The sequence below is a fragment of the Leishmania major genome, chromosome 9 (assembly GCF_000002725.2).
Source record: "Leishmania major strain Friedlin complete genome, chromosome 9".
Classification (NCBI taxonomy): domain Eukaryota; phylum Euglenozoa; class Kinetoplastea; order Trypanosomatida; family Trypanosomatidae; genus Leishmania; species Leishmania major.
In genome coordinates, this window is record NC_007250.2 from 203,779 (window position 1) to 229,587 (window position 25,809).

A 25,809-nucleotide genomic window follows, 5' to 3' on the forward strand; every position below is an offset into this window, starting at 1 on the left:
ATGGTCGAGCGTCTCTCACCGTCTCCTCTTATATATCTCCTCCGTGTGTGTGTGTGTGTGTGTGTGTGTGTACGTGTACATCTAAGCTTCGATGAAAGGGTACGAGAGACAGACAGAGAGGGGGAGTTGGGATGGGGTGGTGACAACATGCAGTGATGGTTGGCGTGTCCTTTGCCGTTTCTATCGGAAGGGGGGGTGTCTCGGCGTCCCAACACTCCCAAACCCCCAACACTCCCGACACTCCCCTCCCTCGAGCTTTCCGCCCCCCTCTCTCTCTCTCTCTCTCTCTCTCTCCGCATTCGCCCTGCACCCACCGTTATCGTCTGCCCTCTTCCTCCCTCCCCTCCCCCCTCTCTCTGTCTCTCTGTCTGTCTGTGTCTCTGTGTGTGTGTGTGTGTGTGTGTGTGTCTGTGTGTGTCTTCTCTCGCACCCGTGTGTACCACCACGATCTCGTAGGAGCGTCGCGCATCTCCCCGTGATCAAAAAGGGCCGTCGGAAACCGTCAAGCTCGTCTTTGTTGTTTGCCGTTGCGAGGAAAGTGCAGGGGAGGAGGAGGAGGAGGAGGAGGGCATCTCCATCGTACTCATCCCAGACAACGAGTGGGCAGAGACACGCGAACGAGGAACGACAGCGGACAGGTGGGAGGGCCATATGGAGAAGTTCCGTCACTTCGGTGATGCCGCGACGGGCATACACCCCTTCACCTCTGTGATGGCCCCGACCGCCGCCGGTCGAATCGGCTCCGTCTGCATGTTTCCCGCGCGCCTTGTCTTGAGCGCCGTGTTTGCACTTCTTCTGCTCGTGACAGACACGCTGCTATGGCTTTTCTACGTTGCCCATATCCGCCTGCTCGGTCGCCTCCTCCTGGCGCCGCTGCAGCGAGCGTGGCTGCGTGGCCTGCTCTTCTCCATCGGACACATCTTTCCACAGCAGCCAGCGGCAATGGTGAAGCCTCAGCAACAGGAGTGTGAAGCGAGCGGTTCCTCCCGTGCGGCCCGCGCGGGTGACCTCGTTGTGTGCAACCTGCAGTCGGTGTGGGACGCCTTGGTGCTCGAGGTGATGCTAGCGCAGCCGTACCACGCCATTTGCTTCCCAGATGCGACGATGGCGGGAGAGGACGGTTCCGCATCGTCAACAGAGGCAGCTGCTGCGCCCGGTCTGCGCGTCTTCTGGCCCGGGCCCACGCAGCGCTGGCAAGTGTGGGCCTTCACCCGCCGCACCGGCTCCCTCGCCTTTCTCAGGGCGCAGCAGTCGGACAGCGCCGAACAGCAGGCTATCCGGAAGAAGACGGAGGCGACGGAGCTGCCGCTCTACCGTGTGCAGAAAGCAGCGGCGCGTGCCGGGGTGCCTGTGTGGTGGTTCGGCGAGGGCACGTGTAGCAATGGGCGTGGACTGCTGCTCATGCCGGCGGTAACGTGCACATCTGCCGCGGCCTCCAACGCATCGGCAGGGTGTGTGGTGCACCTCGCCACGATCCAGTACGACTCGCCCGCCCTGCAGAACGTGCTTGGCAACGATAATGAAGGCTTCTTCGCGGTGCTCTTCCGCACTGGGTTGCTTCTGTACGGCAGCACGGCGCCGGCCTGGACAAGCCCACTCTTCCCTACCGCAGAGGTGACGTACCGCAGCACGCGTCTTGCGCGCGCCACACCGTCAACGGCGGCGGATAGCAAATCTGCCGCATCGCGGCGCCACTGGACGCTGTCCGCGCCGGCGCTGCTGGAGCTGCGCAACGCTATGTGTCAGCGAGGGCAGGCGCTGGTCGTGAGCAGCAGCGTTGCTGGCGTGCGCCGCCAGCCGGTGTCGGTCGGCGTGAAGGAGAAGAAGGGCTTCCTAGAGGCGTACAGGGCTATGCTGGACAGCAAAAAGACGTCGCCGTCTGCGTGAAGCGCGAGAGAGTGGCGATGAGTGCGTGCCAGGGTCGGCACGCACGTCCACGCGCATCATGAGCAGGTGCCGTGCACGACAAGTACGCACTGGCAGATTGGTTGCGTTTTGGGCTGCATGGTCGCAGCAACACAAAGGTGGCTGCGCTAACACACGAACATGCGCTACAAAGCAACGCGCTCTCGGCTCGATCTGTCTCTCCCCCTTGGGGGGGGGGGGGGGGGATGAGTCGGCGCTCTGGAGCATGCACGAGGTGAGCCAGGTGATGAGCGCCAAGTGGCGTGATGCACACACGCATGCATTCATGCATGGTTTTCTTTTGTGCGCCATCGGCTGCTGCCATGTTTGAGGTGCGGGCGCTCGTCCCCCCCCCCCTTCCCTTCCGTGTACACCACCACCACCACTTCCCATCCTCCTTTTCGTTTGCCCTCAGCGCATACCATCCTCACCCACTTAGTCGACGAGGCCCACCAACCCCACGCCGTGGTGCGCACGCGTGTGCGCGTTGGAGATTAGTGCCAGGGGCACGTCTCTCCGTGTCTCCCCCCTCCCCTCATCACGCACACACACCTCCTCTCTTCCCGCCTCTTCCACCGCAGTAGTTTGATCATCATCGCTGTCGGAGGAGAGGGGCACCCGTGCACCTCTGTGCCCACCTGTGCCGTCTGCGCGACCGTACGTGCGTCTCTTGGCCCTCACCCCCACCCGCTTTCACTATGGAGGACGATATATCTCCCGCACCACCCATCGCCTCGTCGCTGCCACTGCAGCTGCTTCAGGGTTTAGGGAGCACCGAGAGTGCGAGCAGCGGGCAGGAGAACGTCGCTAGCGTCCCTTCCACCGGCGCAGGCGCCCATGCAACCGCCGCCCCGACTTGGCTACGGCGCCGGAAACTCAACCGCCCCTCGCCTCCACCGCCGCTTAGCAGTCTCGCTCTCTCAGCTCAGAAGACAAACTTGCGGACGGCTGTTGCCCGCCTGACATCAGCGTCCCTCTTTCCCGAGGCGCACAGTGCAGTCGCACCCGCTTCCCCTCGACCTCTCCCTACATCCTCGAAGTCCGTTGCACCGTACGCGCCAGCCGACGATGGCGGGGATGCAGAGGCGCCACAAGCCCCATCACTTTTTCCCTGGCACAGCAGCAGCAGCAGCAGCAGCAGCGGCGACGCCTTACCGTCGCGGCCCACAGCCGGCACGCGCGTGCTGCCGTGGTGGAAGCGCATCCTCGTTGACACCGCGTACCGTCAGCGGCTCATGCAGCTCAGCACAGAGGGCTATCACGAAGAGTTGCGGCTGTTGCGCGACAAGCCGGAGCTGCTGTCCTCTGGAGCAGAGATGGAGGTGCGGAAGGTATGGAGAGAGCGGCTCTGGATGGACGACGAACTGGAAAAGGCGGAGCTGCGTCCACCCAAGAGCGACGTTGTGCACCGACAAGAGGTGCACGGCGCGGCCCGCGGAATCGCAGCCCTCTCCTCGTCCTTTGCACCGTACCACGTCGGCACGGCCGAGCACGCCGCGCGGCAGCGGCAAGCGCCAGCGCCGATGATGGAAGAGGTGGACGAAGTGGTTGTCATGGCGCAGCATGTCGTCTTCCGCGTTGGGCACGACGAAATCGCGTCGCACTTCTCGGCGAAGCACCCCCACTCCATAATCAATGCCTCTGCCTTGGCGAGCGTGCAGCACGTGGAACTCGGTGTCATGCCTCCTGCCAAGCACATGCGAGAGCAGCAGCAGCAACAGCAAGAGCGCGCCGTCAAGCAGCACCTCGCCTCCCTCCGCCGGTTTTCGCGCGACACCCCGTACGAGCTCAAGGAGCGCCTTGCTCGCGACATCGTCGCCGGCCGCGTCGATGTGCCGATGCAGACCGCCATCACGGATGCCGTGATGGACGAGCAGCGGTGCTCTCTCCCCACCACGCGACATCACTTATCGCCGGACCTGTGTGTGTTTTCCTCTCCACGGACCGAAAAGAGCAGCGCGGCCGCGCGCCGGAGGGGACAGCACGATGGCGACCTGCCCGCGTCAGCAGCTCTGATCATGTGGCAGCTGACGCTGCGCAAGCCGAAGATGCCAACGACGCCGCTATGGCAGCGCCCCTGGCTGCCGCCGGGTACGTGGGCCGTCGAGATGGCGAACTGCGATGTGACACGTGCAGCAGCGCTGATGCGCGCCTCCGCCGTCCGTGACCCGCTCGCCGTGGAAAAGCGGGCGGCGGCCATCGAAGACGGTGTAAAAGCACCGAGGCACCACCAAGGCACACCCAAATCTGCGGGCGTGGCGACGGCAGCCACTGACGGCGAGCAGCACCGCCACAACGTTGGGGTTCGCAGGCAGGAAGCCGCAATGGCGTGCACGGATGGCACGGAGAACCTGTACGGGCTCCAGTATGTCTGGCGGTCGCCTCTGCCGCCGGGAGGGTTCATTCGCGTCTCTCCTGATCCGCGCATCGCCATGTGGCCCGACTCGGAGGACGAGGACAGCGACGAGGACAGCGACGAGGGCGCACTTGAAAAGACGGAAAAGTACGACAACTCGCAGGCGCGTGGGGTGGTGCACGCGGGCGATGGTGGTGGTATCCGTGAAGATGTTCGCCGCAGCAACTCCAAGATCTCGACGGGCACCTCTCAGCACCATGACCGCCAAGCGCAGATGCGCCGCCTCGCACGCTGTGTCAACCGCCGAACGCACAAGCTGCGCTGGTTGCACAGCATTGGCCGCCGTCATGTGTGCTACAAGGATCTGGCCCTCTCTGGCTCAGACAACTCCTTAACAGGCGCCGCCTCGGCATCGTCTTCCTCCTCGTCACAGTGCACGTCGCCGACAGTTTCGGCGCTGCGCGACATTCATGTTGCAGCCGAGGTCAAGCAAGCCAGTAAGAGGGTGACGCGTCTACCGCTGCTCAATGACAACGGCAAAGCCCGTCGACGCCAGCGGCGGGGGCAGGAAGGCGACGAGGCCACCTCGCGAGGGTCGCGACCCGTGTACGACGGCGTGTTGAACATCAACGTCTACGCCGAGATCGTCGAGAGCCAATGTCGGAACCCCAGCATTGTCGGCCCGTCGCCTCTGCGAGCGAAGTCGCAACAACACGGCCAGCAGGCGAGCAATGCAACCACGACAACGCGTCGCTTCCTCGGGTGCTACCGGCAGAGTCGCCTGCTCATTCACTTCAAGCTGTACTGCCGGGCGTTGTACGAGGAGGAACGGGTGCGCCACGGCGGTGCTGGCACCCACGTAATTGGACGCGCCGGCGGAAGCGCTCCAGAGTACACGCCGGCAACGGAAGGACTGCTTGCTGGGGTGCCGGCCATCCCGCACCCGGTGCTGAAGCTGCAAGAGCACGCGCCGTCACTGCGTAAGTCCTACGCCCATCGTATCCCCGTTGCGTCGACTATGAGCGGCTGCCGCTGCTGGGAAGGTCTGTACCCGGCCCTTGGCACCAATCTGGCCACCTCGGTTCAACAGGCGTGGCGGCAGCTGCGGCGGTCCAGCCTGGTACGTCAGGCCCTGCGCGACATCTATGACGAGCTGCCACATGACAAGGAGGGTCTCCTGGACAAGCGGGCGTTCGTGCTCTTCGTGCTGCAGCTGCTCGAGCTCTTCTTCCCCACCCGCCTCCCCGCGGCGGCCCACATCGCCATCGCGGAGGAGGAGTGGGTGTACCGCGGCACAACGGAGCACGTTGGGCCGCAAACCTTTCACGAGAAGTTCTTCGTCTTTCCGTTCATTTTTTACCGCGACATCGCCGCCGTGACGGAGGCGCAGCTCGTCGAGTTCTGGACTCTCGTCCGCGTCTGCTTTGATGCGCAGAAGAGGACGCAGGCGAAGGCGGCGGCGGCGGCGAGCGCAGCGGTGCGTGGGCGGTCGTCGTCGCTGGCAGGCCGCGGCAGCGATGCGCCGCCGCCGCCGCCGCCGCCTCCCCTCCTCCCTCTGTTGACCCCGCTGACGCTTTTCACGGCGGAGCAGCTGGACGCACTGCTCTCGCGCCCGCCACCCGCGTTTGACGTGGACGTGTACGATCGATACTGCTTGCTCCGCCAAGCCTTCCGGGCGGATCCCAAAGTGCGTGCGGCCCCGCGCGACCATCAGTACGTGGTGGCACGCAGTGTGGTCGAGACGCAGCAGCAGGCAAAGCGCCCACGCGCTAGCAACTGTGTGGCACAGAAAGGGAGCGCGGCACACAAGATGACAGCGCCGCTGACGGCGTGTCAGGCGCAGCTCTGCTCGGCAGACGTGAAGCGACGCGCGGAAGTTGCGGCGGCGGCGCAGCGGGAGCGAGAATCACGTCAGCGCGACCTGGAGGCACAGGAACACAAGGCGCTGCTCGAAGAGTCGGACTACTATCAAGCGCGCATCGGCCGTATTCAATCCCGCTCCGCAACCGTGATTTCGGGCATTGAGAGCACCTGCAGCACCTGGGAGCTACACCGCACCGAGGCGTACGCCCCTCCGCAGAAGGACGAAAACGCCGACGCGCGGCTGCAGGTGAAAGAGGACGTGGAAGAGCTTCTCCTGGAGTACCTCGACGACGTGCCGCTTGATGTCTTCGACGGGCTTGTGTCGCTGCGTGAATGCTACCTCCTCCACGCCGGCCTTCGGCAAGAGCGACTTAATCGCACCTTTTCCCTGCTGCAGCCGCCAGTGAACCCGTTAGCGCGAGCCACGCCGTCTCGCAGACCTGTGAAGGCGGATGATGTGGCGCAGCAGTGCATGGCAGTGATGACAGGTGGCCTTGGCGCAACGCAGCGGCGCATCGCCGTCTCAGAGGAGACGAGACTCCTGCTTGATGGCGCGAGTGATGTCAGCAGCAGCGCTGTCATCACGCCCCCTACCACGTCCTACGTCGCAGGTATGTACCCTCTACAGGCCGTGCGGCGAACGGTGAGCTCGGTGCTGTGCCCGTCGCGAGTGCCTAGCCGCGGGAGGAGAAGCATCCTGAACAGGAGCAGGGAGGCAAGCCTATTGGGAGCGTGCAAAACGTTCTGTTCGGTCTCGGGTGTCGAGGACGACGGCAGAATCGGTGCGGCCTCGACGTTCTCGTCCTTCTACACCGCCGCCTCCGCCTCACATGCGCAGCCCACGCGCGGCCCAACGACACGCGGCGTTCAGCACAAAGGCGTTGCCGCGAGCACCAGCGTGTGTGGCGTGAGCGGGCGGTATCCTGGGAAAGATGAGGATGCTGTGATGGAGGCCGTGGTGAGCAGCGCGTCTCTCACCGGCGTGCGCAACAGGTCATGTTACCGAAAACCTGTCGCGGCGCGGCTACGCCAGCTTTCGCGTCCAGCCACGCCAGCCGTGTCGGCCACACCGTTTGTCCCTGTATCGCCGCTGCTGAGGCCACGCGACGGCGACGTGTCCATCCTCTGCGGCCTGAACTCGGCAGCAAACATGCCTGCAAGCACCCAACGCGACACATCGCCACTGCCGCAGTACCAGCAACCGCTCACGTCCACCAGGGCCTCATCAGCCGCGGCGCTCGCAACGACGTGGACGTCGTCGGTCATGCTTCTAGATCTAGGCGAAGAGGTTGCAAGCGCATCGCCGGGGTCTGCTCCTTGGGTATCGCAGCAGGGCTCGACGGTGGTGCACCACGTCAGCGCTCGACCACCGCACCCGCCGGCATCGTCCACTGTGCATGCGCCAGCGCCGTCAGCGTCACTGCACTATGCTCAGCGTCTGCGCGCGCAGAAGCGTCGCCAGGAGAAGTACAAGCGGCAGTTCAACAACGCCGCCAAGACCGCAGCAGGAGTGGCCTGTAAGCATTGAATCCAGGTGAGAGGAAGGGAAAGGAGGAGGAGCGTGAGGGAGCTCACGATGCACACACGCGCACGCCGCAGCGATGGGGGAGGCGGTGTGACGCGTTTATGTGTGTGCGTGTGCGACCTACTTGCGCATCGTGCCGCCTGCCGTCCTCTCCCCACCCTACCCCTCTCCTCTGCAACACACTCGCTTGATTGCTAAGCATATGTATGTAGGTGCACACGCACACACTCACTCACTCACCTTTTTTTTTCCGTCGGTGTGTGCTGACCATACGCACGCCCGCGCATGTACAGTATGTTTGCTTTCCTTTTTCTTTTCGTCTGTCGCCTGCGTTGTTGCTCCTCCTTTCCTACGTCACCTCTGTGGAAACCAACGTACGCCGCGCACTGACCCCACAAATGCACTCGAAGACTGTTAGGACACAGCATCACGCGCTGCTGCCGCCGCTGCCGCCTCTTTTCCTCAGGCGGGAGGGCGAGTCTGTGTCCTGGAAAACGTTCGCGGCGCCCCTTCGGTGAAGACGAGAGGAGTGTCTCACCGACGCACATGGTACACAGACCGAATATCGACTCGCTTCCTTCACCCCACTCCTTCTCTCTCTTTCTCTTGCCGACATGCGCTGCAGGGATGAGGCAGCATGCACTGCGGTCTCGCGACGGCGATTCATCTGTCTGAGTCTCTTCAGTGTCACGTGTGACGCTGGCAGTGTCTTCGTACTCTTGGCGCCCTAAAGCCGAGGAAGGAAACGCGAGTTCACGAACCACCTTCACCGCGGCGGTGGGGCGCGAGGGGCGCACTCCTGCCCGTACTCTCCTTCTCCTGCACCGAAATCAATGTCCTCGGCCATCGTGTTGGTGGGGAGCCGGCAGGTCATCCCATTGGCAAGTCGGCTGATTGTTGGCATACGCCTGCAGGGCACCATCGGCTTCGTGGACCCCGCGAGCCCGTATGTCGTCAAGCCGCGTCCCTATGCGTCGTACTTGGCCACGACGCTGCGGCGCCTGCAGTGCGCCGTTGCGTTGTTTGTGCCGACGAACACGGAGCACGACCGGGAGATGATGAACATGTTCTACCGTCGCGACTTCCCCGTCTCGTTCCGCTACGTGAACGACCATTCGAAGTTCATCGGCGCCGGCTCAGGCCGCGGCAACCGCAAGAGAGGCATGGCGCCGAACAACTACACCGAGTACCTGCGCATCATGGCGAACGAGGCGAACGGCACAGGGCAAGACACAAGCCGCGTCCTCTTCATCGACTCCGAGGTGAACTACCGCTTCACACCAGTGCAGACCATCGTCCTCGACGCCTACGAGCCTCTGACGCGGCGGCAGCAACGAAGGCTTGTCCAGCAGCAGTACAGCAACCCGTTCGGTGACGTCTCATCTCGGAACGCGCGGCGCTATGGGGCAGCTGCGGCGAGGGCGAGAAAGATGACGGTGCGACACCGCGCCGTCGTGAGTGCGCAACACTTGCAGGACGCTGTGGACATGCAGCAGAAGTACACAGACTTCCTGATAGCGGAGCAAGAGGGGGTGCAGCTGCCGCCGGAGATGCGAAATGGGGTGCAGGACGGTCATGGGGGCGACCTCTGCCACTTTTCAAAAAGGCACCCACAGCGCTCCGCCCCGTCGTCGTCGTCGCCGCCACATCCGCAGCAGGGTGGCAGCACGCGCGGTCGTGTTTCGGGGCCGCTATCGACGCCTGGTCCGTCCTCGTTGGCGGACACCGAGAGTGACAAGACGCCTCCAGACGGCAACAAGGACATTAAGGAGGAGCAGCAGCAACTGAGCATGTCCTGCGCACTTGCCGTGAACCTGGAAGACTACAGCCTTGTCGCGCTGGCGGAGATGATCGCGGAGATGTCGGCCAGCGAAACGAGCGTGGCCGACTACATCAAGACGGAGCCGCTGATCGAGAAGGTGGAGGTGCCTTTTCACGGCAAGGCGAACTACCTCGCACCCGAGAACTGCGACAACATCGACCTGCTCAACTGGGACGAGATCCAGGTATTGGAGAAGGCGCACGGCACGGGAGTGCCCGAGATGGTGGAGGAGACGGAGGATCACAAGGACTTCTTTCGGTGAGCGAGAGAGGGTGGGAGAGGCAACTTGATCGCGTGGGAATGCCGGCCTGTCGCTCTCTGCGCGTGTGCATGTGTGTGTGTGTACAGCAGGCGAGGAGCCACCTTCGTCTCCTGCCGGGGGTGGGGGGACGCCCTCGTTCTGTGCTCGTTCAACGGTGCTTCTAAACCCCTCTTGCCACGCCCACACACACACACACACACGGGCGTCCTCTCGCTAGCTCCTCTACGCCGTAACGTGGCAGGGCGCGAAGGGGTGCATGGGACACATGTTCACGTCTGCGAACTCCTCACCATCACCGCCTTTACCTTTCGCTTACTGTATGGTCTGCTGTCTGCCTGCATGTCTGCCGGGAGGAGAGGGGGGAGAGGTCTCCCCTGTTTTGTCGTCTAGACGCGCACGCACCCGCCCCACCCCTGTTGTGGTGATCCTGGTTCGCGGAAGGGACCCCTGCTGCTCTGTGACACCACCACCACCCTCCCCGATTCCACGTCATCGGCACCGGCCATCACGCAAGGCACGAACAAATCGAAACAGGAAACGGCGCACGCGCGCGCTGAGGCGGAGAAGCGTTGTGGCCCATGTGGCCCGATGCGTCGCGTCAGCTTGGCTGCCTTTTTCCTTCGCCATGTCCCCGCCTCACGCTCTCTCCCTCTCCCTCTCCCCCACCCACCCGAGCGCCTCCTCGTTCTTCACATACGCATACACGCGCATGCGCACAACGCAGAAGACGGCACACACATACACACGTACATATACGCGCACACAAGAACGCATCCTCCTCAAAAGGCCTCGCCTTCTCGCTGCTTAGCCTCTTTCACCTGTGCGACTCCTCACGATGAGCGCAGCCGTTCAGACGTTGGCCACGGTCATGGCGACGGACATGAATTATTACGCGGGTGACCCGACCGTGTTGGCCGCAGATGCGGCGAGCAGCCGCGTAGAGCAGATACTGCAGTCCTCTCGCTCCGACCAGCTCACGGCCCGCGTTGCCATCCACGCGCAGCTGCGCGAGGCCTTCAAGAACGTCGATGTGCAGCAGCGGTTCAAGCCCTTCCTCAGCGATGGAGAGAACATTCAGATGTACGTGCAGGATGCCAAGGCGCGCGCCCGCTTCTTCTCCCAGAAACAGCAGGAGCTGCAGCACGACATCCTGCAGAGCGAGGAGCAGCGGCAGCTGAAGGAGGCGCACGGCGAGCTGGCGGCCTGGGAGCGCGAGAATGCCGTGCTGCTGCGCCACCAGATGTTCATGACGTACATGCCGTCGCAGGCGCTGCTGCTGGAGAGCGCGGCAACCGTCGCCCTCTACCGCCAGTACGCCACCCTCGAAGAGGGCCAGTACACAAGCGACAGTAGCGACGGGGAGGTGCCGATGATGCTGAAGAAGATGGGCGGCAAGACGTACTTCACGCAGTCCGAGCAGCCGTTCGAGGTGGACACACACAACAAGATGTTCAGCCAGCAGGTGCTGCAGAACAAGCGTGTCGAGTACGAGCAGATGCGCGAAAAGGCGGCGCAGCTGCGCCAGGCACTGGAGGAGTGTCCGACGGTGAAGCGGCTGGAGGCGTTTGTGGAGCTGCGCAACGACATCTTTGTCGCGTACGGCATCGACCGCCTCGCCTCTCTGTGCAGCCGCAAGGACAAAGAGATGGGCAATCCAAACGAAGGCGGCGTGGACGCCAGCCTGCACGGCCTGCCTGCCGACGACGAGTACGTCTCATCCAGCCGCGTGGCACAGTACTCACTGCCCAAGATTGTGGACGCGGCCTACAAGAACTACCTCAACATTCTCTCGATGGATGATTGGGATGCGATGATGAAGCACACGGGCAGCAACGCGCGGGCTGTGATGGAGAAGATCAAGCCCATGAAGGACAAGGAAACGTTCCGCTACTGGTTCTTGTCCTGCATCACGGCCGATGTGCCTCAGATGGGGCCAAACAAGATCGTTGGCCAGAAGGCGACGACGCTGGAGGACTACAAGAAGTTCTGGGCGCCTCAGAAGTCGAACTACGTCCCCTCCCTCACGTCCAACCGCAGCATATTTGGAAGCAAGGTCGCTGACCGCCGTGGCCTGCCGCACTTTCTCATCTTGTCCCCCGTCACGTACCGCTACCGCGAGAACAACGACCCGAACGCCGTCAAGACCGGCACGATGGATCTCATGGTGTACGACGCAACAAACGAAAAGGTGCTGCTCATGCTGACGAACTCGTCGGACGAGCGCCGCCCGCGTGCCGCCTTCTTGAAGGCGCAGGAGGAGCGCTACCGCTTCGCCGCCGTGGTGCGCTCGGCGATCACCTACGAGAATCAGTACCACGGCTTCGAGTGTGAAGGCACGGTCGCCGAGTACTTCTTCGATGCCCAGGAAGGGCCGGAGGAGAACTACTACTGTATCATGGCCCCGCACCGCGTGTACAGCAAGCAGCCGAACAAGGTCCAGGTGCCGATGAAGGCCCTCCGCCCCTTCACCTCCTGCCCGCCACGCTACTTTGTTCTCGGCTCGAATTGGGGGGTGAGCGCCGGCACGAGGCGCAACCCGTACCCGGCCAGCTACGCGCACGTGGAGCTGAACGAGAACGCCGTCGGTCTCAGCAACGTCATCCCTGACGGCTTCATCTCTAGCAAGGTGCTGCCGCAACTGCTGAGCCACGCCGAGGGCGTACAGAAGCTCGAGGAGGAAATGAAACGCCAGCAGCGGGCGGAGTTAGAGAGGCCGCAATCGTCGCCGCGCGCCCTCACCCGCGCCTCTCGCGGCGGGGCCGCAACGCCGCGCCCGTCGACCGCCCCCCCTTCCCCCGAAAACAACGCCGCTGATATCCTCGCTGACGAGAACATGCGTGGCCCGGGTGAGGAAGAGGATCCGCTGAGCCCTCTAGTCCCGAACGAGGTGCTGCGCCCGGTGCGCGATCAGCTGCTGAAGCAGCGCCGCTCGTGGCAGAGCCCCGCCTACATCGCGTTCCGCGCACGCGACTCCGACCTCAGGCGGCTGCCGGCCGTCAAGGATGGTCACTTGCGCACCCCGCTGAACGTCTTTAACGACCTCATGAGGGAGAAACACGGCGAGGACGCGCCGCCGGCGTCGGCGCCGAGCAGTGCACGTCGCAGCAACGGGCCGCCGTCGAGCCGAACCGCAAGCGTTGCGTGCACTTGAGTGAAAAGAAAGGAAGGCAAGCCAGGGAGGAGGGGGTCAAGGTGTGTAGGTGGGTGTGTGGCGTGAAGGTAATCCTAGCGCGGAGCGAGGTAGCACGGGAACGAAGCATGCTGCGCGAGGAAGGAGAGCGGAGTAAGTCGACCAGTCCGCAACTCGGTCTATGCAAGACGCGTTCGCAGAACGACTGCTTCTACTTGTGGGCTTGTTTGCGGCTGCCTCTTCTCCGTCGATCACCGAATCCCTTGACGCTGGTCCACCGCCGGCTCTCCTCGAACCGCCTGCTTGCGCGGGTGTGTCTGCCCGTGTGTGTTTCCGTGTCTGGCTTGGTGCATCAGAACACATGCGCATTATGCGCCCACACACACACACACACGCACAAACACTCCGCCGCCTCTCCCACCCCCTTCATGATCAACCCTCCCTGTTCCCTCTCGCTCGCTCTCCCCGCGTGTGTGCATGCGCGCGTGCTCGACATAGTTCTTTTTTGTTTATTTGTTTTCGTTCGCTGGTGTCATTCTTTTCGCGATGCTGGTCCGTTTCCGAGTGAGCGCGTCCGTGTCTGCGTGTGTCCTTGTCGTGTTTCTTTTCAGTGTCCTTATCGCCACACACGCGAGCAGGACACATAGAGAGATTCTTTTTCTTCAACGCGTCCGTTACCCTGCCATCGAACAGGAGCGCAGCCGCCACTCGACCCCCTCCCCATCCCCCACACACACACACACACCAGGCCTGCCACGGCACAAGGCACCAACTCAGTGACCTGAGCGCGCCCTCTGCCTCAACCCATGCCCCCACCCCCCGCCTCGCAGGCCACCTCACAGCCGCTCCCATGACGTCGTGGGCACCTAACCGTGCCACCACCAGAGGGGAGGCTCGGCACTGGCAGGGGATAGGGTGTGGGTGTCTGGCCTCCTCCTCCTCCTCCCTCGCCGTCACAGAGGGAGAGAGAGAGAGCGGTGCAGAAGGAGGAAAAGGGTGGAGAGACCGGAGCGAGAAGAGATGGGGCTGCGTACCCCGCTGCCTGTATATATATATGTGTGTGTGTGTGTGTGTGTGTGTGTTCACCGCTCAGGAAGTTGCTACCTGTTGGCCCTCTCTCCCTCTCGCTGGCCACCACCCACCCACGCATCATCCCGTCTTTATGACTCCTTTTACGGCTTCATGTGGTGTATCCTTCCTTCGCAGCAGCCATAAGGGGGAAGAGGAGGGGGCAAGGGCTGCCGCTATTCGTTGTAGCGGATGTCATTGTAGTGTTTTGCTGTCGTGGTGGCGGTGGTGGTGCCTTGCTCTCGTGTGAGCCCACGGGCACATGTGTGTATTGCGCATGCAGGCGAGAGCGTGAAGCAGAAAGCAGAGAATGCTTTGTCGCAGGCATGTACGCGCATCAACCCTCCACCCACACGCATCGCAACGCAGCACGCTTCGTTGACTGATGTGGTTAGGTTTCTTCTTCTCTGCCCTGCGTGAAGAGAAAGAGCGCGCGCGTGTGCGCCATGAACGACGTGCTGTTCCTCTCGTCGTCGTCGTCGTCGTTGCGTTCCTCCCCTCCCACCTCCCTTCTTTACTCCTGTCTGGTCTGCCTGTCTGATGTCCGTGTCTGGTGTAGATATGCGTCTGTCTCTCTGCTTTTCTTTGTATTTTGTTTCGCCGCTGTGTTGTTGCGGTCCTCTGGCGTTCATAAATGGCGGTAGATACGATCACCATCATCAACATCGTCAGCATCAACATCATTGTCATCGTCGTCGTCGTTTTGCCCCCACCTCCCCCCTCTTCGTGCATCTCCTCTGTTACGTGTTTCCGTGTCCATTGATCCAACGCCTTTTTTTTCTGGTTGTTGTTGTTGTTTTTGTTTGGTAGGGAGAGGGCTCTGTGCCTGCCATTCGCGGTTTTGTCTGTTTCCGTCAGTCGAGCGGGGCGATCTCGCTCTCCTCTCCCTTACAGCCACGCTCCACTCCACTTTTTCCTCTCGCCCAAACCCCCGAGTGCAGTCCTCTTTCGGACAGCGAGAGATGCGAGAGCAAGGTGAGTTGTGGGGGGGGGAGGGGGGAAGGGGGAGGCGCAATACAACACGGCACGCACCACCTCCTCGCCCCTCCCCAGTAAGGGTGCTCTCAGAGATAGAGGGGGGAGCGCAAAGCATTGCTTCTTCAGCGTGCAAGGCGCGTTGAAGGGACGAGAAGCGGCGTCCATTCCTGTAGCGCCTTGCCCTCATGCACGATGCACGTAGGCGAGTGCATCCTTTGTGGGGAAGGGAAGGGAGAGATGTTACGACTTGCCTACCTTCACCGTGTATGTGTATGTGTGTACATGTGAATGCATGCACACGTAGAGCTGTTCTTCTTCTGTTCCCTCTGTTGTTGTTGTTGTTTTTTTTTGGGGGGTCTCCATCATTCGTTCCTGTCTGTACATCCGTACACGTCTGTGCGTGCGTGTCTGTGTGTGTGTGTGTCGGCGCACGCACGTCTCTCTTCTTCTTGTATGTTCCCCTTCTGTTGTTGGCGGTTGGTTTTATATCGTATAAGAGAGAGCGAGGCAAGCGTCGTACCTCTCTCGCGCCCTTTATGTTTTACGTCGACTCGCCGTTTCTGTCTCCCCCGTCTTTCGCCTCCCGTCGCGTTGTCAGCGAGCGTGCAGTGCAGTGCTGTGTAACGCCGGTGACGGTGATGATGCTGGCGCTGACGCTCTTCTTATTCCTCGTATATGGTTGTTGTCGTTGGTCGCCCTAGTGACGATCACGGGTTGCTGTTTCAATCCGTTTTCTTGCGTGGGTGTGTGTGTGTGTGTGTCCATCCGCTTCTCCAACGCTCAACCCACTTACACTAACCGAACCTCTCCCCCCCCCTTCCCCTCCCTCCGTCCTTTGGCACCGCCCTACCTGGACCCCGACCTCTCATACTGTCAACGTGGGAGGAGGGAGGTAGGGAGGGCGTCGCGGGGTGGGCCTGTGTCTGCGGCCATCTGTGTGTATTTGTGTGTGTGTGTGTGTGCATGTGTGTGTGTGTGTTTGTGTGTGTCATCGTGCAAGCCACTGTTCAATCGGAAGTCGAGAGGGATCGAAAAGGAAAAGCTAAAACGTGTAGGGGGCTGCCACAAACGCTGGCGCGTCGCCATGTGTCTTGTGTACCATGAGCATGTGAAGGCGCTTGTGTGTGCCTTTGGTGACCAATCCCCCTCTCCGCATGAGTGGTAGTCACGTGGCGGTCCTTGTTGAGGGAGTCGAGGCAGCCAGGCGGCACCGTCTTGCTTCTCTACGTCTTGCCTTCTTCATCAACGTCAGCTACACCCTCTTCCCCTTCCCCCTTCGTGTCGGCGTCGCACTCTTGCCGACAGTGGCCGCCACCACCACGATCACCACCCCCTTTCCAGCCTGCAGTGTCTGTGCGAGTGAGCTGCGTGACCAGGAGCACACCCTCTACACCACGGTCTCTCTGCTCCCCGGTCCTGCCACCAGCGTGAACCTTTCCTCCCTCCTCCATCTCTCTTCTTTTGGCCAGACTCTTCATTGCCATGGTCCTTTGACGCGGGACGCACATCCGCCGCTCGCCCTCGCCTCCCCCTCTCCCTCCCTGCACACACACACACACACACACACACACACATACATACGCACTGACACACATACACACGTGCCCAGCGTTCACGCCTACGCACGTGTGTATGTGTGTGTGTGTGCATGTGTATACCTGTAGCAGTAGACGTTTCGTTTTTGTGCGCATACCTGTGCCGTAAAGGCGAAGACAAGACCGTAGGAATCATCCTTGTCACCGGTCGCCGTCGCCGTCGCCGTTGCTATCAACGCGTGCAGGTTCGACAAGGAGCAGCACGACAGTCAGGTGCAATAGTGTGTCTGCGCCTGTAGTGGCGTTTTCCTGCTGCTCCCTTCCTCTCTTCTCGCTCGCTGCCCACCCACCCTCCACCGTGTGCGCGCACGCGAGCCGCGTCTCCGGCACGCATCAACATTATGGCCTCCACGAGTGGCAGCCTCTACCGGAGCAGGTGTTCCATCTCGAGCTTAGCGGAGGCGCCACTCGCAAAGGCCACGGCGCTGTCTGAGCAACGCCTTCCGCGCACCCCGACGCCACCACCGGCAAGAGCGCTGCCGGCGATCGCCGCTGCTGCCACTGTCACGGCGGCTACTCTGCCTAGCATACCGCTGGATCGATACCGGGCAAAGCTGGAGGAGTGCGCTGAGCTGCACCGTCAGCTGGAGGAGCTGGCACAAACGAAGGAGGCGGTCGAGCAACGTCTCGCCAGTTGCCAAGCGGAGGCAGTGCAGCTGCGTCAGACGGTGCATCGGCTAGAGTGTGTGGTGCAGCTCCGCAACGAGGAGCTCGTCCTGCTGCGTGATTACCGACGCCAGCGAGGTGGTGGTGGCGGGGATGGCGCACTGGCCTCGATGCGAATGGTCCTGCCAGCAGCTGAGGCCGCTGCACAATCGCTCGACAGGGCCCGCGGCGGAGCAGGCCAGCAATTCACCCACGCTGCTGAGGGCGCTGCAGCGGCTGATCAAGCGGTCATACTTGAGTACATCAGAACCTCCTGCTACGTAGGCTGCCCGACGCACCCCCAACTTATTCAGTCCTTTTTCGCCGCCTCCTCTGGAGAAGCGTTGGTCGCGACGGAGCCGCCGCTCACGTACGCGCAGGGCTCGGTGCTGCATCGTCTGCTTACACAGACACCCATCGGCTGGGGGGCTGCTGCTGCCGCCGCCGCCGCCGTCGCTGAGCTCTCGGCATTTCGGACGTGGGCCTGTGAGCACCTGCGCACCTTTTCTGTTCGCTTCGAGGACGCCTACGCCGGTGTGTCGATTCTCTCCGATGCGCTGCTGCACTCCCTCCCCTCACTCGCCCAGCTCGAGGTGTGGGGTGTGGACAGCGACGCTGCCCTCACAAAGCTGGCAGATGCGCTGGTGGGCGCCACGCAGGTGCGCGAGCTGTCGCTGCCGGAGCTGGTAGTCGGCGACGAGGGCCTACAAGCACTGTGGCGCCTGCTTCGAATACGCGGCTCGATGCACGCCCCTTGCACGGCCGCGGTGCCGGCCGAGACGTCTTGCGCCGCCGACTCGCTCGCACTGGCGCTGTGCACTCTCGACCTCAGCGCCTGCCACATCAAGGACCCGCTCACATTGGCCCAGCTCCACTGTCCCTCTGTCGAGGTGCTTCTGCTGCCCCCAACTGACCGCGTGACGGACAGCTTCCTCGCAGAGGTGCTGCAGCGCTGTCCTCGGCTGCACACGCTTGACCTCTCGGGCTGCGCGCGGCTGACCGACGCGTGTGTCGAGTTCTTCAACTCCGCAGCTCCGCAGCTGCGGGTCCTCGCGCTGGAGCACTGCCCGCACGTTCACCGCCTCCAGCTAGATCACGTGGAGGTACTGCTCTCGTCCCTCGCGCACGTGCACGCGCTCACGAGCCGCAGCCTGCGCGTGTTGCCACTGCCGGTGCAGCAGCGCGTCGTCCTCACCTCTCTCGTGGCGCCTCGCCTCTCGCAGATCTCCTTGCACGGGCTGCCTGTGGATGAGGAGGTGCTGCGGCGGCTCAACGGCCGCAGTGGTGAAGTGGACGGCTGCGAACAAGGCGTGCGGCTCACCTCTGTCACCTTCTCGGAGTGCACGTTCGTCAGCGATGATGTTTTCGCAGGGTTCCTCCAGTCGCAGACGGATCTACAGAAGCTTTCTCTCTTCCACTGCAAGGGTCTGAGCAACGCCTGCTGGGTGGCGAAGAGAGGCCTGCCCATCTTCGCGGCCCTTCACACGCTCGAGCTGGTCAATCTGCGGACCCTCACCGACGAAGCCCTCCGCGAGCTCACCCAGGCATGTCCAGCCCTGCAGCAGCTCAATCTCCACGGCGCGGGCTGGTCGCACCTGACGGACATCAGCATCCGCCAGCTGGACCAGCTATCGGAGCTACGCGTGCTGAACCTGCTTGCCCTGAACCCGGATCTTGTGACGGCCCCTGTAGTCACTGCACTCGTGCAGCGCCTGCCGCAGTTGCAGCGGTTGTACCACGAGACCGCCATCACCTTGGCGGGGCACAGTAAGTCGGTGGAGAGCGGTGACAGGGGTGCACTGCACCCCGTCGGCGCCGTGGATATCACCTCCGCATCGGTGTCGTCGTCTGTGATTGTCGAGAGGAGTGATGCAGAGGCGCGCTGGCGAGCGGCGCTGCGTGACTACCCCCTTCGCATGCTGCGGCTACAGCACCACAGCGCTCTGGTCCTGTGGACAGATGGGGCGCGCACGGCTGAGCCACGCGCAAGTCGCGAGGGTGTCGCACAAGCCACTGGCGAATCTCTGCTTACGGCGACCACAGTGGACGGGGGACACGACGGGAGTGGCATCCGAGTGGCAGAAGCGGCAGCTGTAGCGCCATCGAAACTGTTCCCGGCAATGGCCACCCGCACCATGGCAGCTGCCATCGCTGCCTCGGCGGCGAGTACACTAACGCTGCCATCGCTGAAGGCCCCTGCACCACCCCAGCACGGGCCGCCTGGCGAAGTGCGCCTCGGCGACGCAGAGGGAGCACCACACGCCTCGGGCTGTCTCGTCACGTCTCCTCAACATGAGGCAGCATTGCTGCCACCACTGAGGCGCTCCACGCCAGGGGACCCCGCGCACATGGACGCAGACGAGTGTGACCAAGCGTCGCCGGTGCATGAGCAGCAGCAGCTCGACTCGCCATCGTCATGCTCCTCTTCCAGCTCCTCGACATACACCCGGCAGCCGACGCAAGAGGGCAGTCACAAAGGTGCAGGCCACAGCTTAAAGCGGTCACTGGTGCAGTGCGCCAACGCCGCCGCATCAGCAGCTTTCCAGCCGTACCAGCACCGCCCCGTGCGCATGTCGACGGGCTCCAGCCGTCCGCCTGTGACAGCCACAGTTACCGCCGCGGCAGCATCAGCACAAGCGGGCTCTGTGGAAGACCATGCCGAAGCATCCATGGGGCCTTGGGAAGAGTAGAGCGAAAAGCCTGACGGCGCGCGTGCGCTGTCGGGCTTCTTCCCCCCCCCCTCCCCTCCCCCACCATTTCAGTGCGATTTTGCATGGCGGCGTGTGTGCCCGGCGGCCTCGCGCTCTTTTCTTGGGTGTTGTTGTTGTCGTGGGGAGGGGGAGGGGTGGACGTGTCCCAACGCTTTGAGTTTCGCACGGAGGCCCCCCCCCTCCTCCTCCCTTTTCCCCTTATAGGGGGCACAGAGACACACACACACACTCAAACACACACGCGTGCGCGCGCCCGTGTGTGTGCACATGCGCCATCTCTCGGGATCGAGTTGGTCTCTCTTTACTCTTCTTTTCCCCTTTACATGTATGTAAACAGCAGCACGCAGGAGAGAGCGTCGGCAATGCGTGACAACGGTGCTGATGACGTGGTATGATGATGATGATGGCCATGTCGCTGATAGCGATGCGGACGGCTCTCATACTTGCCTTCACACGCGCCAACCCATCTTTTCGCGCTAACTTGTACGTGAACAGGCACAACCTTCTGTGTGCATGTGCGCGTGCGCCTCCAGGTCGATCTTGTTTCCTCCTTCTGCACCGCTCTCTCTCTCTCCCTCTGTGACGGCGAGGGAGGAGGAGGAGGAGGAGGCCAGACACCCACACCCTATCCCCTGCCAGTGCCGAGCCTCCCCTCTGGTGGTGGCACGGTTAGGTGCCCACGACGTCATGGGAGCGGCTGTGAGGTGGCCTGCGAGGCGGGGGGTGGGGGCATGGGTTGAGGCAGAGGGCGCGCTCAGGTCACTGAGTTGGTGCCTTGTGCCGTGGCAGGCCTGGTGTGTGGGTGTGTGTGGGGGATGGGGAGGGGGTCGAGTGACGGCTGCGCTCCTGTTCGATGGCAGGGTAACGGACGCGTTGGCAAAACAATCTTCACCTCGGTGTGTGCGGTGATCGTCATCGTCGTTGGGTAGTGGAAAGGCGGGAACAGGACTGATGGTATTGATGCGCGGCGCAGTCGCCCTCAACTCTTCTCACTCTTTCGTTGCCTTTAGTAGAAAGCAAAATGGTTCGACATGACTCACACAGTCCGCCGGTGCCACCACCCACACGAAGCGATCCTCCCCCTCTTCCGCACCTCCTTGTTTGTTGCTTCGACCTCCCCTCCCCCCTCTCATCACCGCTGTTTGTGTGCCTGTGCCACGCATCCGCAGCAGCGTCACGGTTCCACCGTCACCACCGCCGGACTCTCTCAGGATGGACACGCTTGCCCTCTTTGTGATGCATTTTTTTCTCGATGTTTAGCCGCCCAAAGCACCGTAACACCAAGCACATACACCGAAGGCGAAGGTGGATGCACCGGTTTCCCTCCCTCGCTTACACACATGCGCATACACGCACACCTCCTCCATTATGTAGGGCCCCACTCACGTGAGTGTATGTATATGTATATATCTCCCCACGTGTATATCTATACGTCTAGGCAAGCCTGTGTATGTGTCTTTATCTATATATGTACATGCATATATATATATATATACATATGTGTATATAAATCGATGTCTGCGTACTCATGTGGAAGAGTGCGCGAGGACCGGGAAGGAGCGCGAAAGGCGGGCGATCCAGGAAACACGCACACAAATCAGAGCAGAGCAGGACGAAGGCGCGCAGCGCGCATCTGCACGTGTGCATGCGTGCGCGCGTGACACGTCGGCTCAGTGCGTGAACGCCCCGGCTCTGTCGTGTGTGTGTGTGTGTGTGTGTGTTCAGCCACGGTTTGCCGGCTGTGCCCACCCCCACCCCCGCACACGCACACACCCCCTCCCCTCCCTCCCACCAGCGCCTCTCCATTTTGTTTCGCCTCCCCTTCTTCTCTCGCGCTCTCTTTGACCAACGGGCTGCCCCGGCCGAGCATCGGTGCCTCGACCCGCAAGGACCACCATCTACCCCACCACCCCCCCCCTCTTCCCGCACGAGCGACAAGGTCACTGAAGTAGCGCTCCGGCGAACCAAAAAGGTGACGATACCAGCCAACAAAGGAAACGAGGAGCAAGACCAAGAGCGGCGTGGAGACCCCAAGCCGCGCAGGAGTGCCACCGCATTCCGCCCATCCACCTTTCCGCTACTCCAGGTGTGTGTGTGTGTGTATGGTGTGTTGTCTGCGTGTATCGCAAGGAGGAACGGCGAGAAGAGGGGCGTGCGTTTTGGCTGGTCTGTGCACACAGACATACACACACACACACACATACGCGCGCGCGCACGCGCATCTTAACGATCGGCGCGCTTACATATGTATATATATATATATATATCGCCATCTTCCCGTTCGTTTTCTGTTCGACGCCTGCGGTGCACTTTCTTCTCTCCCCGCCCTGCTCTGCTGCCTCGCGCCCGGTGGCCCCCCACCACCCTTTTGCTTCCTGCAAATGACCTCTCCAACGCACAGCCATGCGTCGACCACAGGCAGTCGGCGTCACCACACGCCGCTGCTGCAGGAGCGCAGCAACTCTTTGACTCGCCGACAGGAAATGCTGAAGCTCCAAAACGGTCCGCCGTCCACCCTGCACTACCCCGCATCACCGCAGCAAGAGGAGGCGGACGCGGATGCGGCTATGCCGGGCACCGTCGTCGTGTGCGGTGTGCGCTCCGCGTTCCCGCTCATCCCGCTGACCGACGAGGCGCAAATCGCAAGCGGCAGTGCGGTGCTCGAGACGCCGTCGCCGCAGTCTTCACCTAGCTCGCTGCGCGGTGTACCGTGTCTGCGCCGTCCGTCGTCTCCGACCGCGGCCACCCTCTTCCAGCGCCAGCACTCCGGCACCGGCATCGGCGGCGATGAGCCTTGCATCGGCAACGGCACCAACGCGGCCGGATTGCCGCCTGCCCTATGCACGCGCAATCGTGCAACCCGAAACGCCACTGGAAGGCCGCCACGGGTGCGTCCATACGAAGGACAAGAAGAGCAGCTAGCAGAGCTCGATGCGGAAGCTGGCGCTGAAGAGGACCGCTTCAGCCGGGGGTTGGAGGACGATGGATGCGAAGCAGGGGACGCAAGGTCCGCCAGCGACAACGCCGCATCGCCGCACGAGAGTGATGGGCGCAGCAGTGAAGAAAATGCAGAGCGTCCCGACGTCGCCGTTGAGGTCATTCAACCGCTTGTCGCGTCCATCGACGATGCATCACTCTCATCCTGCACGAAGCGCGCTCCCCCACCCTCGCAGGTGGTGACGGCGTGCGCGTCGGCGCACGCCATCACGGAAACAACCATGGCTCACACACCACAAGCACGTCGCTTAACTTACAATGGCGACAGCAGTCTGGAAGAGCTTGACGACGACCAGCCCGCGAGCGAGGAGGTGCGCCCGCGCGACAGCCGCTACCCAACGCAAGAGTCGCTTGAGAACCACAGTGACGACGGCGAGGGTCGGCGTGCGTCGCAGCCGGCGGACCAACCTCCCCCTCGCAGCTGCCACGCGCAGCTCGAACAGGCAGCCTTATCTCCTCCATGTGCACCGACTACGCCGACGACTCATCGGCAGAGTGTCGAGGCCATGGATGCCTCGGCATCCGTGGTGAAGACGGACGCGACAAGCTCCACCTTAGCCACGCAGCTGCTCGCAGAGACGGAGGGGCGTCGCAACTCTCCCGGTGCTGGAAAAGAAGCGCTCGTTGCGCACGGTGAAGTCATGCCAGGCGTCCTGCAGACGATTGGCCCACGTGTGATGTCGGCGTCCTCGGATGACCGTTCCCGGAACCAGCGCGCTGGTAAGGGCAGCATCCACGCTCATGCGACAGAGGTGGAAGCGGCGCATTCAGCCTCCTGGCAGACGCAGGGGCCGCAGGTGATCTCCGCCTCCGCGGCGCGTCGTGCGAGTCGGCAGGCCGCGGAGTCTGTCGACCCGTGGTACACCGACGCCGATCAGCAGCCGAGCCTGCTTCAGACGGTAAGCTCGTGCAACCTCTTGGGCTCGGCTGCGGATCTGTCGGGGGCGAACTCGCGGCGCAAAGTCTACGGATCCATGCTCGAGGACCACTCCGACACGCCCGTCCAGGCAGAAGAGACGACGACCGTCAGGCAGGCTTCTTCCACAATAGCGGCAGAGGACAGCGCCGATCAGCTACAATCCCGATGCGCCGGTGCCGCCCTGCCGCCTCGCTCGCTGGTGGACGAGAGTGCCTCAAAACGTCCTTCCCTCCTCGCCTCTCGAGCCTCATCCCGCCCGGACACCAGCGACGGCGAAGAGGACTACGACGGCCATCTGTCGCAGGCAAAGCGAGCAGACCCTAAGAGAGCGACGGAGAGCATGGCGGCGGCTGCATGTGACTGCCGCCGGGGCGAGGTGGACCAGGTGCCTCCGATGCATCAGCCGCACACGCGCAAGGGCGAACTCGACGATGAGGGTGGCAAGGATGATATCAACGCAATGAACGGCAGAAAAAACGAAAGCGAGGAACACCACCAGCAGCAGCGCCCAGCGGAAGAGGAGCAGGCTGTAGGAGCCGCGGCTGCGAGAGGAAGCGACGGCAAACATGGACTTGTGCCACAGCATCGCCGGCAGGTGCAGGTGAGCGCTCTGGAGCTGCATCAGATTCGTTCTTGTCGTGCCCTCGCGCACGAAAGCAGCAGTGAAACCCACCAAGCTGAGTCTATCGACGTCTGCGAGGAGAACGAGGATAGCGCGGAGTACATCAGCTGCTACGACGTGGCCTGTCAGACATCACAGCATCTGCTGATGTCGGTGCGAGAAGAGTGGCAGGGGCGTGCGCAAAGCCGGCAAGAAGCGAGTGGGGAGGACGACGTCAGCAAGATCGGCCCACTGGACCCTCACTACGTTGGTTCGAACCGGTGGATGTGCGCTGCCGGTGTTTGCCCACAGTGCCACCCCAAGCGGCGGGTGAGGGGGAGCAGCGGTGGTTTCGGAGGGCGTAGCAAGCCGACGTGGCCACTAGCCCCGTGCAGCACCTTGGGCTACAGCGCTCCACCTCGCCCTGTCCCGTTGCAGAGGCCCCAGGGGCCAGCGAGAGCGGCTACTGCAGGTCTCGGCGCACGCCTCCCGCCGCTGGGGTCGTCCTCAAGCGCATCGACGCGCACGCACCCCCAACTCCCGCCTGCGTCGTCGTGCCAGCAGCGCGCTCAAAGGGCACCGTCTGCACGGCCGCACAGCAGCACGTATGCGAGTAGCAGCAGCAGCCGCAGCGCTGGCCGTCACTACCGCCGCGACCGCTACTCGCCTACGGTCACCTCCTACCAGGGTGGGTACTGCTTCACGCGCGAGTGGGACGCACAGCAGCAGCAGCGGCAGTGTCGGCTGCGTGAGCTGCAGATGGAGCAGAGAGCCCGCCGCGGGGGCACCGGGGCGGCATACACGTCCTTGCTGTTGCTGACAAGCCATGACATGCGCTCGAGGGAGCGAGCCGCCGGTAAGGATCCCAGAGCCTATCGCTACTGCAACTTGAAGACGCAGCAGATGATGGTGCACACGGGGGTCGGCCGCGCAGATTTAGCACTAGAGAGCTACAACGACACGCTACACGGTGCCCCTCTCATCGAGGCGCAGGAAGACGACAATGACGGTGCGATGAAAGCAATCGAGGCCTGGAAAGATCGGGAGGTCATCGAGCAGAAGCAGCTGCGTTATCCGGTGGCCGCAGTTGTTTCCGCCGCAGGCAGCAGTAACGCCGCCACCACCACCAACCCCCGCTCCCACGCACACCCGGCCGCCAGCGGCTCAGCCAAAGCGAGTCGGTTGTGCGTACTGTGCTGAACTGCGTGACCGTGCTAACCACCCCCTGTATCTTGGGAGGAGGCGCTGGCCCCTCCCCTCCCCAATACAGCCACCGCGGTCAAGCTGCACAAGAAATACCGCGCTGCACTGCCTGGTCGCCCCCCCCCTCCCCTCCCCCTCTCCATGTCCTCTCGCCCACCCGCCATCTCCCACCAGACGCGCTCATCACACTTTTTGCTCGCTCGTGCGTGCGTGTGCAAGCGAGGGAACC

At 62.6% G+C, this 25,809-nt stretch overlaps 6 protein-coding genes across 6 annotated transcripts; all 6 read left to right on the top strand.

Moving 5' to 3' along the window:
* Positions 1-651: 651 nt before the first annotated feature.
* Positions 652-1,887, top strand: LMJF_09_0490 (conserved hypothetical protein; the record flags this gene model as incomplete). Its single annotated transcript, XM_001681171.1, has 1 exon — positions 652-1,887. The coding sequence occupies one exon, from the start codon at positions 652-654 to the stop codon at positions 1,885-1,887; it is 1,236 nt and encodes a 411-aa protein (XP_001681223.1).
* Positions 1,888-3,140: 1,253 nt separating this feature from the next.
* LMJF_09_0500 (conserved hypothetical protein) lies at positions 3,141-7,652 on the top strand (the record flags this gene model as incomplete). Its single annotated transcript, XM_001681172.1, has 1 exon — positions 3,141-7,652. One exon carries the CDS (start codon positions 3,141-3,143, stop codon positions 7,650-7,652), a length of 4,512 nt encoding a protein of 1,503 aa, XP_001681224.1.
* An 830-nt stretch (positions 7,653-8,482) lies between these two features.
* LMJF_09_0510 (conserved hypothetical protein) lies at positions 8,483-9,733 on the top strand (the record flags this gene model as incomplete). Its single annotated transcript, XM_001681173.1, has 1 exon — positions 8,483-9,733. The coding sequence occupies one exon, from the start codon at positions 8,483-8,485 to the stop codon at positions 9,731-9,733; it is 1,251 nt and encodes a 416-aa protein (XP_001681225.1).
* An 835-nt stretch (positions 9,734-10,568) lies between these two features.
* On the top strand, positions 10,569-12,884 carry LMJF_09_0520 (conserved hypothetical protein; the record flags this gene model as incomplete). Its single annotated transcript, XM_001681174.1, has 1 exon — positions 10,569-12,884. The coding sequence occupies one exon, from the start codon at positions 10,569-10,571 to the stop codon at positions 12,882-12,884; it is 2,316 nt and encodes a 771-aa protein (XP_001681226.1).
* Positions 12,885-16,845: 3,961 nt separating this feature from the next.
* On the top strand, positions 16,846-19,839 carry LMJF_09_0530 (putative leucine-rich repeat protein; the record flags this gene model as incomplete). The annotated part of the gene is made up of 1 exon (XM_001681175.1): positions 16,846-19,839. The coding sequence occupies one exon, from the start codon at positions 16,846-16,848 to the stop codon at positions 19,837-19,839; it is 2,994 nt and encodes a 997-aa protein (XP_001681227.1).
* Positions 19,840-22,241: 2,402 nt separating this feature from the next.
* LMJF_09_0540 (hypothetical protein) lies at positions 22,242-25,577 on the top strand (the record flags this gene model as incomplete). Its single annotated transcript, XM_001681176.1, has 1 exon — positions 22,242-25,577. One exon carries the CDS (start codon positions 22,242-22,244, stop codon positions 25,575-25,577), a length of 3,336 nt encoding a protein of 1,111 aa, XP_001681228.1.
* Between the last annotated feature and the right edge of the window lie 232 nt (positions 25,578-25,809).